General features: G+C 48.9%; 1 protein-coding gene across 3 annotated transcripts in view; it reads right to left on the bottom strand.

Moving 5' to 3' along the window:
• Positions 1-4,136: 4,136 nt before the first annotated feature.
• TMEM248 (transmembrane protein 248) overlaps positions 4,137-15,428 on the bottom strand; it is a 31,760-nt gene continuing 20,468 nt past the window's right edge. For 2 of the 3 annotated variants that reach the window (XM_078154737.1, XM_078154736.1), the window contains 5 exons: positions 12,870-13,155; positions 11,541-11,691; positions 9,859-10,066; positions 7,863-8,006; positions 4,137-6,796 (listed from right to left, as the gene is read on the bottom strand). In XM_078154737.1, the coding sequence (XP_078010863.1) occupies positions 6,776-6,796; positions 7,863-8,006; positions 9,859-10,066; positions 11,541-11,691; positions 12,870-13,155 (810 nt within the window). In that variant the 3' untranslated portion in view covers positions 4,137-6,775. The remainder of the gene's footprint in view (positions 6,797-7,862; positions 8,007-9,858; positions 10,067-11,540; positions 11,692-12,869; positions 13,156-15,428) is intronic. The other variant, XM_021006987.2, reaches the window with a different exon arrangement.

Genomic DNA, 15,428 nt, shown 5'->3' with positions numbered 1-15,428 from the left:
CACGTGGAAGGTTTCTGCTGCCAATCAGATGGAAAGGTCCCACAGTCCTTGGGGTGCAGCATACAAACATGGCGGCAACGGAAGAGGGGAGAAGCAGGGAGAAGAGCTCTGCACCATTCCTCTAGCCCTTCCCTGCACTCCTGGGACCCAGTCAAGACTGATCCAGGGAGGAGGAGAAGGTGGGGTGGATGCTCAAACCCAGCCACTTAGGTCCAATCTGGGACCTGTTCCCCCAAAACCAAACCCTACAGTGTTAGAGCTAGAAGGGAGATGGAGAAACCATTGAATCCAACCATTCATTTTACAAGGAAGAAAACTGAGGCCCAGAGAGGGGACCAGGACCCAGGCCTCTCCAGGCACGCTCAGCAGATGGACACCTGGAGCGTGCAGTCTAGCCACGGAGATCAAGGCTTGAAGCAACTGCCATGGGAAGGAGGCAAGAGAAGGAGTCTGGCTTCCCCAAATCCTCACTGGGAAAAGTCAGATGCAGCTGTTTATCTGCACCCTCTCATTGTCCAACAAGAATGGAAATACCCCTTGGGGAGTGAGGGGAAGGGCAGGATGGTGCCATTCAGGAAGCAACATCCCATTTGCCAGGTGATGCTGTACTTTAAATATTCACATCTTTATGTTCAGTGGAATCAAGATGATAAACAAGGCTATCTTCTTCTGGTGGTTAGGGGAGCCATTTAACTTAATAATTCTCATCTACACCCAAGGACTCTTCCTAGTGAACCATCATTCTGGGCAGAAGGGGTAGGATGAGGGGTGCTGGGCCTGAATCTTGGGCTCCAATGTACTGACTGGGTGTCTCTAAGCCTTCATTGTTTGGTTCAACTCAAATATGAAGCTTCTATCAGATGAATGTGGTGGCCTTGCGCTGGATACAGAGACAGAATACTGGGTGTGCACTCAAGAGGAAATGGATCTCAATCCTGATGGTCAATGGCTGTGTGAGTTTAGGCAAGTCATGTTCCTTCTACAGGTCTCACTTTCTTCATTTTAGAAGGTCTGGACCAACTGATCTCTAGAGTCTATCGACGCTCAAATATAAGCAATAAATTTATGAGATACCGGACTAAATCCTGCCAAGGTGCTCATTCCAGCCTTGATGGCCAGTGGGGCTGAAGGCTCTCCCGGTGGAGGAGGCGGGACGGAAGCAGAGGTTACTTTCCTGGTCACGGCCCGCGTGCAGTCCGTTCAGTGTCCTCCCTCGTCCCCAGGCAGGAGCTGCCTTCAACAACGAGCTGTTCTCTCCCTCTTGGTTTAAAAGCACTTTTCAGTGAAACCAGCTCTTCTTCCCCTGCTCGGAGATCAGAGAGATTAGAGGATTTAAGATCCCTGCTCCCAGCCCCTTCATTTTACCGAGGAGGAAACGAGAAGGGAACCACTTAGAAATGAAAAAAGAACTGAGAGTTCATTAAGTAGGAAGGGTTTCAACCGGGGCTGTTGCTTTTACAAAGGAGTCATGGCATCACTCTTGGTTTGGGAGTCAGCCAAATCGCTCTTGGATCTATCTTGTAGGCAGAGCTGTCTGTATCTTGTCTCCCCCTCTAGACTGGAGCTCCTTGAAAGGAGGGACTTGTGATTTTCTTTGCATCCCCAGCACACAGTAGGCACTCGATAAATGCTTAGTGACCTGATTTCTGATCTTAATATCCTGTTCCTTGCCCTGCCCCCTACCTACTCTACCCCTATTTCAAGAGCTACAGTGGCTAATGGAAAGAACACTAGAATCAGAGGGCTTGGGTTCAAGTCCTGAGGAAATCTGCCCCTTACTGGCTATTTGACAAATCACCCAAACCCCAAGAGTTCCCACCTCCATCCAGTGAGGGAAGTAGGATTAGCCAGAATCTCTAAAATCTCCCAGAACTTCAGAGTTGGAAGGGATCCCTGACAGCCAGCCCATCCCTGCGTCCCATCTCCAAATCTCATATTCCAGCTCCACAGAACATTCTCTGACCCGATCAGCCCAAAGAGAACTCTTTCTTCTCTGAACAGCCCTTCCTAGTCAGCACCACTCCCTGGGCCCATGCCACCTGGCATCTTCAGGACCTGTGGCATGGACTGTAAGCTCCTAGGAGAGGGGAGGGGGAAAAAGACTAGTTCTCCTATTCCTCCCCCCAAGGCAGAGGGCCTTGCACAGATCAAATTGGTGCTCAACAAGTGCACTGATTGATTAAAACTATTCTGCCAGGCCCTGAGCTAGACACCAAGGATACAAAGTCAAAAGTTCCTGCCCATAATGGGCCTAAATTCTAATGGGGAAACAACAGGTGTGTGCACACCCACACCCACACACCCCTTGTACATACATGCACATTCACACACACTTAAACATTTATGTGTGTATAGGTAGATACAAAACACACAAAGGATATAAAAGGTAACCCTGGAGAGGAGGGCATGTGACCCTCTGTGAGGAGGGTCATTTCCAAGTAACCCCAGGTTCACCAGTGAGCAGAGCAAGGAATCAATCCCCCCAGCCATGTGTCTAACAGTGATAAATGGTGCTCAAGGTTTGCTGCATCCCAAAGTGGGCAAAGACTATTTATCCATCCCTGAGCTCTCATCCAATCTCTCTTAAAAGAAGGACATTTCTGTAACCCTTTCAGGTTCGCAAAGCACTTTACTTATGGATGAGGCAGGGAGTGATTCAAGTATTCCTACTCTGCACTGTTACAGAAAGGTGCCTCATCCCTGCAGGTCTCATGGTGACAGGATTTGAAACCGGGCCTACTGACCGCCAAGGCCCCATGCCAGAGGCCTGGGCCAGCCTGTGAATTCTCTAGGCCGGTGCTTCTGAAGAGCTGACTGAAGGGCCAAACGGTTTAAAGGAAAGAAGGGCCTTGTGACTTCACTGGTTGAGGGAACTCTCTCTCCCTGTATGGGCCAGCACCTTCTCTACAATTAATAATCCTGAAGAGCTGGCGAGAGCTCTGAAAGGCAGAGGGACTGGCCCAGAGTCTTTCTGCCTTGGGCCAGACCTCTGCCAAAGTACAGGCTCCCCATCCCCCCAAAGCTGGGTTGGCTTTTTAATTGCTAACCTGCAATTGACCCCTGTTCCAAGCATAGAATTCTCCCATTTTCTCAAAGAAAGACAAGAGTGAGAAAGGAAACAGAAGGCGCCACTGAGGTACTGAATTTCTGGCTTCTCACAAAGCAGCATTGTTCATGGTTTCATCATCAGAATGGCTTGGCGCTCAACAGCATCTTCCTGGAAATGAAGGTGGTGCCCATTACCTCTGCCCTTCGGGAGAAAAGAAAATTCCCCTTGGCTCTCTCGGCCTCCACGAGCAGGGGAGAACCGTGATGCCAAATTATGCTAGACCTGGAGTTTGGGATGCCGGAGGGACTTTGTAATGGGAGATGGGCAGGCAGAGGCGGAGTCCCATTGGCGAAGCCAAGGCTTGAGCTCTAAAGGGTTAATGTAACTGAGACGGATGCTCTTTTCCTCGCACCTATTCAAACACTTTGTACTCAGCTCCTCTATTTACCTTTGCAGGGCAGGATTTGGGTCAGGTTTACTATTGTTTGTTCTTCCAATAAATTGCAAAGCTCAGAGAACACGTCAACAACTTGGGGAGAAGACCTGCTGAGCAGACAGCTAGCCTTCGGGAGGGAGAGGTGGCCCCTCCAGGAATCCTCAAATGGTTTTTCTCTGGGGAAAAGAAAATGCTGAACTGCATTAAAGATATACTGTTAATAAGTCCTAGAACAACAAAACCAGAAGAAGCTTTAGAATCGGGAGGCTGAGGAGTACAGTGGACAGAGCGTTCAGGTTCCAATTCTGACTGCCATTTACTACCTAGTATGACCCTTAGCAAGTCACTCTGGTGGCACCAGATGGCCCTTAAGGTCCCTTCCAGCTCTGTGTGATCTGACAGCTGAGGAAACTGAGGCCCACTTACCTAAAGTGTGACTACAGGGTCCTTTCCCTCCTCCCACACAAGATAAGAAAGTTCACCCTGCTTTACACAAGACACTTTCTAGATTACACCCAGCACAATAAAATTCAGGGCAGAGCCTAATGATCTCAAATCCAGGATTCTACCTCTCAGTTTCTTCTTTTGTATGTGCCCCCATCCCTCCCCTCAAAGGAACCAACCCCTGCAGAACAAACAGAGAAACCTCAGTAAACTCAGATGTTTTTATTCTGTAAAGCATATATGCACATCTTACAAACACAGAAAATTAACCTAGCAGAGAATGCCATTGCCGGATCATGCAACAAGAGAAGTGAACAGGATCACCGGGCCATCTTAGCTATGACCTGAAGGGGGGCCAACAGCCAAGGCTCTGACTCTCTATGGGACGCACTAACTATGGGGAAAAAGACACTTACCAAGAGAATCGAGACGGATTCAAGTCATACGGTGAAAGGGAACAAAAAGGAGAGATCAATATGATCCGGAATGACCACTCTACTGTTTAAGTCCTTGACCTTTCTCCAGCTGTGTCAGAGCCAGGCTGAGGGGCCCGAGGTAGGCCGTGGCCACCCCAACACCCGCAACAGACCCAGGAGCGAGGCTCGAGGAGAAGAGACCAGCCTGGGGAGCCAGCCCCCTGGCAGGAATGGGCACCCTGGATGTGGGGGATGCCAAGAAAGCCTCTCTACTTACTCAAGGCCTCAACCCTGGCCCGGGAGCTGTCTCCATTTCCTGCCCTTCACATACATCAGTGGCCTATCTTCTCCAACCTGCTACACTTTGGGCTTCTGTGCTCTGACAGTTGCTTGCTTGACTAAATAATGAACATTTGTTATTCTCCAATCTTACCTTAAGCTAAGTTATGTTCTTGGGGCATTTTTTGGCACTCCCTAGCACCATTCTTGACTTCATTTCTTTCTTGGGCTATCAATTCCCTACCCCACCCCAGTCCCTTCCATTAAAACATCAAGGATCAGCAACAATTACATACATACATACATACATACATACATGTACACACATATGTATATGTGTACATATGACAAGCTGAGAAAAGAACAAATCAGGAAAAATTTTTTTTTTCAGTTGCATCCCCCACGCCCAAACACACATATACAGACACACACAGACACACACACACACACCAGCTATAAATCTAGTCATACAGCTTCACTTCATCAGGATTCTAAGTCAGTAGCAGCTTCAACTAAATTCTGGAAGCTTTTTAATGTAAGACATTTCTGGAAACCAGGCCCGAGTGATTTCCAAATCTGCTCCGGTCTGGAGCTCAAGGGCTCCAGAAAGAAAACTACATTCAACGATTTACCCACACGTCATGTCAGCCACAAAGACCATACAGAAAAAACATTGTCTATCAGAAAAATATGATTCTTGTGCTTGAAATATACTCAAGAGAAACACTGCAACACCAGTCGGGTCCCTGCACTGACCTGTCTCACGGGCTTCTGGGAAAGGCCCACTGCGGCTTTCCATCTAGGGAGTCTGGGATCCAGATTCTCTAGGCTGAAGAAGCTACGCCTGAGGACCCTCGTGAAAGGGAAGAATGTGGGCTGCTATTTCCAAGGCCCTAATGCGATGGCCTAGTGGCATAAGCTAAAAGGTCCTTAATGACAGAAGGTCACCAAGGCATCCCCATTCCAGATGTGTGGGGAAGTTTACAAAAGGCTTTCCCTTCTTGTAGACTGAGGAGGAACATAATATACGACAACTGTATTAGAAAAGGTAATACAAATTCTTAAGAAGAAGAGGGGAAAATGAAACCACCAAGAGAGAAAAACAATGAAGGGATAAAGTGAGCCAACCAAAGACTTGCAGGAGAACCGGGAAGACGAATCGACGGCAGCCGACTTCCCAAACATGGCCATCTCCACTCCTGACGATGCCCTGGGTGAGAACGAGGAGGCATGAGCTCAGCTCAGTCTCCCAGGTTTCCCCTTTCCCCTGCAGCCCACAAAGGGACACGGCTCAGCTCCTTGGTACAAGGAAGCTGCTTTTTCATTTTAGAGACAAAAAAAACCAAGAGAGAAATGAAAAAAACGACCAGGAAGCACCCTGCTGCAAAGCCCAACAAGGCCGTGTCTTTCCACAGTCCACACAAAAAACGAAACTTAGCGCTTAGCATGGGGATGACTTCAAAAGGGATTAATCTTTGAAATACTTGTTTTACTCAGGAGAAAAGCAAAGTCTGTCCTACCTACAGCAGTATTAAAATGTGAATATGTATTTTAACTTTTCTTCTTCCAAAAAACAGAAAGAACTCTAGAAAGATGGATATCTTTTCTTGCAAGCAAAGAGGAGAACAGGTATTATTATTGTTGTTACTATCCTTATTGAACCACAAAGAACACACTGACCCCAGGCCCTGGATCAGTGGCTTTGGAAATGTGATAGCCTATTGAAGGTGCACACAGGTTCAAACACCACTGTACACATACCACTGCTGGGCTAAAACAAAAGCCAGGCTCAAACAACCCCCCACTGAAAATCTGTTTCCTTTGAGACATTCACCAAGGCTCTGATCCTCCAGGCCACGGTATTCCACTCTGACTGATGGAGCCACACTGTTAACATATTTACACAAACACAGCTAAGTCCACAGGTAAAAGATTGAAAGGTTCTGGTCACACCCTGGTGCGGAGCAAGTGCATCATCTGACCAGTTTCTGAATATATTTTTTTCTTTTATAAATATGTACAAATCAATGAACAGGCACTTGAAATGTCTTTGGTTGGAATAACCCAACATTGCCAGATAACATATTCACAGAGTGTCCAGACACAGGCCGGGCTCAGCAGGCAACGACCGCGGTTCTTTCGGTCACTGGACTAGGCTTCAGCCAAAGCCACCTGGAACAGAGCACAGGCAAAGGGACTGGTCAGCTTCAGCCCCCCTCACCCCCATGGGCTCTGCTGGCCATGCCGGGGGCATGGGTGGGGGCCCTCTCTCATTCATTTACTGCACTTTACTCCCCTGGCTCACTCCCCTTCCTAGGTAAATTGGCCCACCTCCTATTTCCTGGACACAAGATTCCATCTCCTGCCGCCACACTTTTACCCAAGCTGGACCTCATGCCTGGTATGCATTTCCTCCTCCCTCCCCTCTCCCCCAGCTTCCTTCAAGGCTCATCTCTGGGGCTTCTCACAAGAGGTCTATTCTGCTGCTCCTGAATTATTAACTACCCCCTCCCCAACCAAAAACAATATTACTTTGCATTTTCTTATTTGTGTATAAAGTTTCTTGGGGGTAAAGACTGTTTCCTCTATTGCCTAGTATTTTGCCTAGCACATACAAGGAACTTAAAATGTGTGAATGAATGCATTCTCAAATGCGCTACAAGAATCAGCCAGGGTGGGAATCTCAAGGAGGGGGTGAAATGGAATCTGGCAGCCACGACCTCCTTCCCTGTGCAGACACAGCTGACCAAGCTGGCCGTGGGCTCTGTCCGAGGTCTCATTCCTTGACCACACCCTTCTCTTCTCCTGCTGTCTGCTCAGGCCAACACAACAGGTGAGGAGAAAGCTGAGGAGGGGGCACTCCTCCAACAATTCACGCAGCCACAGCTTTAAAGCCAGGATCCAACCAATGATGGACTTTCAAACCCACACAGGGAAGATTCTAGGCAGGGGACACTATGAAAGGACAAGAAAAAATCCCATCACTGCTTTTTCAAAGGAAAAGTGCCAGACAAAAGACATGAAGGGATGAAGGGACAGAGGTATTTTGCTTATGGAATAGAGAGCACCTTCCTCTTAAGTCTGTCCCTTTATTTTCAGGCAGGCAGCAGAGATGAAAGCCGCGCAACTGGCTGCTGTGGTCGGAACTGGCCTGGGAGGAAATGCCCATCCACCTGTCTGCAGTGTGGGGAAGGCGGCTTTTGCCAGGCTGCCTGCTGCCTGCCATCGTTCTGCTTACCTTTTCTGGGCAGAATTCTGAACTGCTCTGTCGAAGTTTGCTAGGTCTGCCCTTGATGACGGCATAGCAGAACATCGTAATCACCATCACAAAGAGGAAATAGCTGGTATGCATGAGATGCAGGTTTATCAAGGATCTGTCATCCTACACAAAGGGAAAGGGGAGAAACCACGCTGCAGCAGCGGCCAGAGGAAGCCTCACCGCTCAGGAGGAGCAGGCGGAGTCTGTCCAGTGTCACCGACCCCCTGCGTGTGCCCCTTCTCACAAAGCATGTTTTGAACACAGAAGATAAATGACATGAGATTGTAAGAGAAACCAATTATATGAAAATCATGGTCAACAAGTTCAGGGACCGCACATTAAGAACCCCTATATTCTGTATGTTTATGTGGGAGTTTTCTTTCTATTTCTGGTGTCCACAAGACCACAGCTTGGAAGGGTGAAACCAAAGTCACGTGGCTTAAATACTAATGCCCTGAACCAGTCAAATGGGCCAATCTGCTGCTGTTGCATTCCCCGCCCCCTCCCCACCTTCCCCTGGGATCTGAGGCTCTGCGTGAGCCTTGCCTCGTTCCCCACCCCCACAACCAGGTGTGTTGGTCAGCCCCCCTCACCCCTTCTCCAACGACTCTGTATTTACTTATTTGTGCACACATTACTTCTTTTCCTCTAGTAGACTGTAAGCTCCTTGAGGGTAAAGATGCTTTTCATTTTTTAATGTTGTATCCCTAGGGTCTGGCATACAGTAGGTGCTTAATAAATACTTGCTAGAGGCAGCTACGTGGCGCAGTGGATAGAGCACCGGCCCTGGAGGCAGGAGGACCTGAGTTCAAATCTGCCCTCAGACACGTGACACTTACTAGCTGTGTGACCCTGGGCAAGTCACTTAACTCCACTGCCTAGCCAAAAACAAACAGATGATGGTGCTGACTGATGTGTCCATGTGATTAAGAGTTGCTTGTTTTCCACCAAAACACGGAAACCTCAACTTTAGTCTCCTCCCCGCTTTCTATGGCCTACACAATGATTTCCTAATTAAATGTTCCAAGTTTCTTGCATCTAAGTGTCTGGGACAAAGCCTTGGCCCATTAAAATGACACAATCTTCGTGTTTTTTTCAAGGCTCACTGATTAAATGACACTTAGAGAAAAGAAGCAGACAAAGCTTCTCATCACCCAACTCCATGTCTCTAGTAAAGGAGGAGGTCTTCCCTGACGCAAGGAGACACGTTGGGACAAGGGGGGAACCACAACGTCTTCAATGAAGAAACTGAGGAAAGCAGATTTTGGCCCAATGTAAGGAGAAACCTCCTCAGAACCAGAGCTCTATGAAGGGGCTCTGGGAGCTGGAGAGGGACTCAGGGCAAGGCTGGAAGACCCCTCCTCATCCTGGTGCTCCTGTCCAGGGAGATGCTCAACCTGCCGAAGGACCCTTCCAATTTGGCGATTCGGGGATAATCCCACGGTAAGCTTCAATAGTGAGAATAACCTGAAAGTTGGGAAAAAAGCAGCCTGTGGCCTGGCTCGCGGTCTGCCATGCCTCCCACACCTCTTCACCCTCCACATGCAGCCAGGCTCATGCCCCCCGTCCTCCAGCAGGCTTTTCCAGACCCCTCCAGCCCAGTGAGCTCATCTCGGAGCTCCGTGCTCCTCTGGGCCTGGTCTACACCATTCAGTGCATGTTCTATCTACAGGGCTTTTGGGACTGCTCCATCAGTGTTCTGCACGGGCTCCTCTCGGATCCCCAGGAGAGAGCTCTTCTCCAGGAAAGGGTCCTTCTCTATCTCCAGTGTCCCTGACAATGTCAGGCAGGTAGCAGGTGCTCAGGAAGTTGGAAAGAAACCAAAAGAACAAAACCAAAGCTTTCTGGCCTGAAACGGCCCATTGTACTGACCCCCCCAGTGCATTCAACTTCCCAGGAAAGAAATCCTCCAAGGAAAAGGAACCACAGCTCAGTCTAGAAGACTGACGGGACACAGCAGGCTTTTGTCACTTACGTCTGGCACGATGACGGTGAGCTTGGGGTTTAAAGTGTGGTAGACCTTCCCGATGGCACCTTTGTAACACCAGAAAGGATTATAATCTTGCGCGTATTTTGTATTTGCGTCCCTGGCGGTGGTGAAGACTTTGTACCAAAGCGTGGCATTGCTGTAGGTCTCGGGAATGCAATGTGGCGGTTGTCTGGGGGAAGAAGAAAACCAAGATCTGCACCAATCACTCCCGGCTGCCTGCCCCACAGGGAGCCTTTCCTGGGGTGTGGGGGGGGGGGCTTTCCGATCCTTCCCAGGAATGTCACTGCCCACACCTGGGACCTGCCAGGCAGATGGACGAGGGGCGGTTGCTTCTGTGGGATACAAACTGCCCCACCTGGCAGGCCCGGCAGAAAGGAAATAAGGCCTGCAGCCTCAGGATCCTAAGCAGCTACTCTGGCTTCCTAGCAGAAAATCCAATGAGCCCAACCCCTGCTGTTTGTGACATGCCAGGGGGCCACTATGGACTCCTGGGGCCCAGTTTTTCCAGGCTAAGTTCTTTCATCCCAAATGGCAGGTTTGAGTACTCAACTCCCCAAACAGCCAGTAACTCTAATGCCCAATGAGTATGTATCTATCAGATCTTGTGGGTCAAAGACCCTGAAATGACCCTCTGCCCAGTCTTTTAATTGATCTTCCCGTGCTGGGGGGTAGCTGAGGCCATCCAGGGCCCAGCTCACGTGCCATGTGGTATCACAGGAAGACCACTAGCTCGACACAAGACCCCTAACTAGCTGGGTGACCCTGGGTGAGTTCCTTCACCTCCTCTGGATTCTATGTGCAAAATGAACATGATTTCTGAGGCCCTTCCCAAGGGGCTCTAAGAGTCTGGGATGCTAAAGATAGAAGCCTAACATTAAAACCTGAAGGGTCCATGAAGGCTACCCAATCACAGGCTCATAGTTTAGAGCTGGAAGGGACGTCAGGGAATACTGAGTCCAACCCCCTCATGTTACAGGAGAGGAAAATGAGGCCCAGGAAGGACTGACCTACTCAAGGTCATACGGTTGAGATTCGAACCCAGGTCCTCCAATGCCAAACCCAGGGCTCTTTCCACTACCCCGTCCTGCCTGCCTCCTTTAAGCAGACTCTCTCCTCATGTAGATGAGTATTTACAGATCCTCAGCCAGTGAACAAAGAGAAGCTAACATGAAAGCACAGCTAACTCAGTAGGAGCCACTAAAAGCTGAAGGTCCATCAGAAATGACAATCAGGTCCCTGTGACATCAGCATCACCCTCACTGCCATTTTGAGAAGGCCCTCCCCTGGGGAGAAGAGCCGAACCTGGGAGGAGGTTCAGGCCCCAGATCTGGCTGACTTCTGGTCACACCTGCCCCTGCCTCTACCACACCAGGAGTCTATGAACGTCAATCCACATGGGATTTGCTATCGACGCCTTCACATCTCGGCAGGTCTTGGAATCAGCTCTCTGTCAGTTATCGCTAGAGGTTCCACTAAGAATTCAGAATTAATCCTCCTCTGCTTAAAGGGATCTTCCAAGAGATCTGATGTGGGAAGACGCTCTTCCCGGTCTCTCAGATGGTAACACAGGGCACTCTGTGCAGGCTTAATGAACGTTTTCTGTATAGAATGAGAGCAGTGAGAGCCAGGAGCCTTCCTGCGCCCTCCCTAGTAAGGGATGCACTTACACAGTAACAGGAAACACGTTGGTGGTGGCCGTGACGGTCATACAGGCAGTGAAGACCACCTGCTCACAGTGGCCGTGGAGAATGCAGTCATCGGAGTTCCAGGCTGCAGGCAGGGTAAAAGTAATATTGATCTCCTCATGGGCTTCTCTACCTGGGAAAAGGAGAAGAAGAAGTCATTGTAGTAAACTTTGTAGAAAACATTATAGTTAATGTCCAAGTGCATGAGCACAGAGAAACCCACCCCCCAACCCCATCCTTGCACAAGTTTTCAAGGTTTGAGGAACACATCAGAACTTACATAACAAAGAGAATGTAAGTGGGAAGGGTCTGCTCAAATGGGAACCACAGAAAGAAGGTGAATGGATTGGGGTCCTGGTCCATCAGGGTCTAAGGAGTCCAGGCAAAGAAAACCACAGAGCTTGGGCAAGCGGAAGGGGCCTGCCTGCTGAGAAGGAGGCGGGCCCAGAATGAGACGCCCACACCTGAGAGAGCCAGCAGGCAGCAGCAGCACTGTAAAGCTCAGCACTCAGAGACAGCCAAGGACTATGTGTTCCCAGAAGCCTGCAGGAGAGCAAGCCCCAGCGCCAGCCCTCCCAGGCCCGCTGCCTGCTGGGGTCCTAGAGCACTGACAGCACCAGTCTCGTGTGCTGAGGCTTGTCTGATCGGGGATGGAGCTAGGTCTCACGTGTCTCCAGTGACCCCTACTGTGCGGACCAAGCATTAGCCTACACCGTGTATGAGGCCCCAGGAGCCCAAAGAGAGAAAAAGGAGTCCTCAAAGACATCAGTCTTTTGGGGGAAACAATCGACGTATGTCTATCAGTAGGTACAAAGTGTGGACATGATGAACAAGGACATTTTAGTGGACATTTTAGCACCACCAGCTAAGGAGACTCAGGAAAAAAGGATGCTAAGGGCAGGGGAACACTCTAGACATGGAGAGGATACAGGGGGACATGAAGGAGCCAGTCTGGCCACAGCAGAGAGGGTGTGAAGGGCCATCAGGTACGGGAAGGTTGGAAAGGCAGGCTGGGGCCCGGTTTTGTAGGGCCTTCAAGGCCAAATACAGAAATTTATATTTGACCCTAGCAGTAAGAGGCTGCGACTGGAGTTTACTGCTGAACACACAGCAGACTTAAACGGCTACTAGGGCCAGTACTGAATGGGCGTCTGAAGAGACAAGGCCTAATCCAAAGTGGAGCCTGGTAGCATAAGGACGACCTTCCGGTGTTTGACCTTCAGGTGGGCTGTATCAGTCCTGTGCTAGCTGCTGCCTAGGGAAAATGGAGAAGAATGATGCTTTAGAAAAATGAGATGGTCTCCAACATACCTGAAAGCCCAATCTGGTGGCCCAAAATGGTGGAATACAGGTGTGTGACATTGCGGGAATATCCTCCAAAGGGCTTTAGTGGGTCCAAGGTCAGAGTGATGGCGACAGAAATGTTCATGGGGCCAGAGTCCTCAAGGGCCTGTGGTGCCTGGGTGGCTGACCGGGCCTGGCCGCTGGTCACTACAGTCTCTGAGGTGGCAGTGTCGTTCAAAAGATGCTTTAAGGTTTCATTCTCCGAAACGCACAAGTCCAAGTCATTAAACCTCAGAAGGAAAGTGTTCCAGTCCTTAAACAAAGAACAAAGCCATGAGATGCCCTGAGCATGAGAAGTCTTACCGGATATGTGTTGTGTCTGATCCTTTCCTCCACTCAGTGGTCCCCAAGTGTGGGCCTGAAGCAGCACTCCACTAGGTGATTCCATGCTAGCAGAGCCTCCCAACAGCCAGGCCTGAGAAGCAGTCCAGCTAAACTCAGGGAGATCCACCCAGGCCAATGACTGGATGGTGAATTTCTTCTGGCCACAAAAGGGCTGTGATCTACACTGATCATGAGAAAGTGTCCACACTGATGAGATCACAGCTCTTTCCAAGTGAAACCATTACCATTTGTCATCTGCAGGGCAGTTGTAACTTTTTCAAAATACTTTCATGTTTATGATCTCAGAGGCAAGCAATGCTTTTCCTGCACACAGTGTTTGTTAAGTAAGCTAGGGAGCTAAGCCCTAACTGCCTGGTGTCCACCCGGGAGAGCAGAGAGGGCTCTGTTTTTGATTCCACGAATGAAAACTATACCTCATCCGAAGACACGAAGAGCTCAGTCAGACAAAGGTGATACAAAAGCTCCCAAAGCAGTGACTTTAACTTCTTAGAAATAATCTCAATTCCATTTATGGTGAAAAGCAATTCCTCCTCAAAATCTCATTCCCCCTAACAATCCTCAGTGAACGCCATACTCTATCTGGGCCCATTTATCTCCTCTCCCCACAATGGACTCTGGACTTCATCCTGAAGGAAGTCAGTTTTCAAATATTAGATGAAGACAAACAGTTCCAGGCATCTTGTAACATCTACAAGTTCTTCCAATGATTTCAGATCTTGAGGGCTTTCCAAATACACATGCAATGGGTCACAGCAAGGCTTAACTCAGAAGCAATTTTGGAAATAACAAGCCCTGTATTAATTTCAGCAGAAGCACAAAGCTGACCTCTAAGTACTTCCTCTGACAATCCTCATGCAGTTTGCTCACTGTCTCCTGCGTGGCACTAATTTATCAAAAGCTGCTTATTCTCCCTTAAGCCACAACGAAGGTGCATTTAACTTTCTCGATGTTTTCAGCCCAACTTCAGTGACTGGATCTTGGATCTGATGAAAGCAGCTGCCCTTGGGCCCAGCTGCCCCACAAGAATATACCAGCTGGACTGACTGAAGTTGGGAGTGAAAGCTTCCAGCTTACCCTGCTGGTCCACCTTTTAAACACAGTGTCTTGAACACACCAGCAACTTAATAAAAGCTGGCTGAACTGAACTGAATTGATGAAGAAATGACAGCTCTGAACACCTGCTCACACAACTACAACCTAAAACCACAAAGTCTTGGAATTCCCCTCCCCTGAGCCTCCCCATACACCAAAGGCCACTCGGAACCAGCGCTGACTGTGAAAACTCAGAGCTAATCGGAGAGTCCTCCCCTGACCCTGGGCTTCTCATCCTCCCCCAAAGGCTGCCCACCTTTGGCCAACGTCACTGCTTGTTAGCACTTCCCAGCCTGGGGCAGGAAGAGGGCAGCTCCAACTAGCTAATGCTTCTTCTCAAAAGCAGGTTTCATGTGCACAGGCTGAAATGATTCTGATGAAAACAAATGACAGAGAATGGATCTCTCTGGCCTCTTTCTGCCCCCTCTGACCATCAGCACTTACAAGCAGATTCTAATACAGACTGCAGAATCTCCTTAGGCCCAGGGAAGAGTCAGGATCCACAATACAATGCACCACGGTCACCATCCCTCCTCTTCATCACAAAGTACCTGGGTCTTTACAATCCACATCCCTTTTTGTATACAAAGAACAGAGCTTAAGAGAACAGATGCTGTCTTAAGACTGGCTTTTAAAGGAAACTGAGACAGAGACTTTTTATATGAACTAAAAAAGCACTTTCCAGGTCACTGAATCCATCAGAAAGCTGACTCCAGTATAAATTGTGAGGTATAAAAGAGTAAGTAAATGTATTTCAAGTTGATTTTGTTTTTAAAATCATTTAATTTAGAAAACTCCAGAGGCTCCTTAGTGTGCGGTACTTAAAAAGTTGCTTTGAAATGTGTAATAAGCCTTTTCTAAAACCACTGTTGAGGTTGGACAGAAGGGGTCAGAGACCTGGGTTTGAATTCTAGTTCTGATACTTATTGTTTAAATGACCTTGGGCAAGTCACATGACTTTGCTGGGCCTGAGTTTCCTCATCGTAAAAAAACAAAAAAGAGGGGGAGGGTGTGGGGATGATCTCACTCACTTAGAAAGTGAACCTACAGAGTCAGGAGGGCAGCAGCATCACAGCCCTTCTACCTTGT

This window comes from Phascolarctos cinereus, unplaced genomic scaffold (genome assembly GCF_003287225.1).
Source record: "Phascolarctos cinereus isolate Bilbo 61053 unplaced genomic scaffold, phaCin_HiC Scaffold_5;HRSCAF=322, whole genome shotgun sequence".
Lineage (NCBI taxonomy): Eukaryota > Metazoa > Chordata > Mammalia > Diprotodontia > Phascolarctidae > Phascolarctos > Phascolarctos cinereus.
This window is presented reverse-complemented; position numbering and strand designations above follow the sequence as displayed.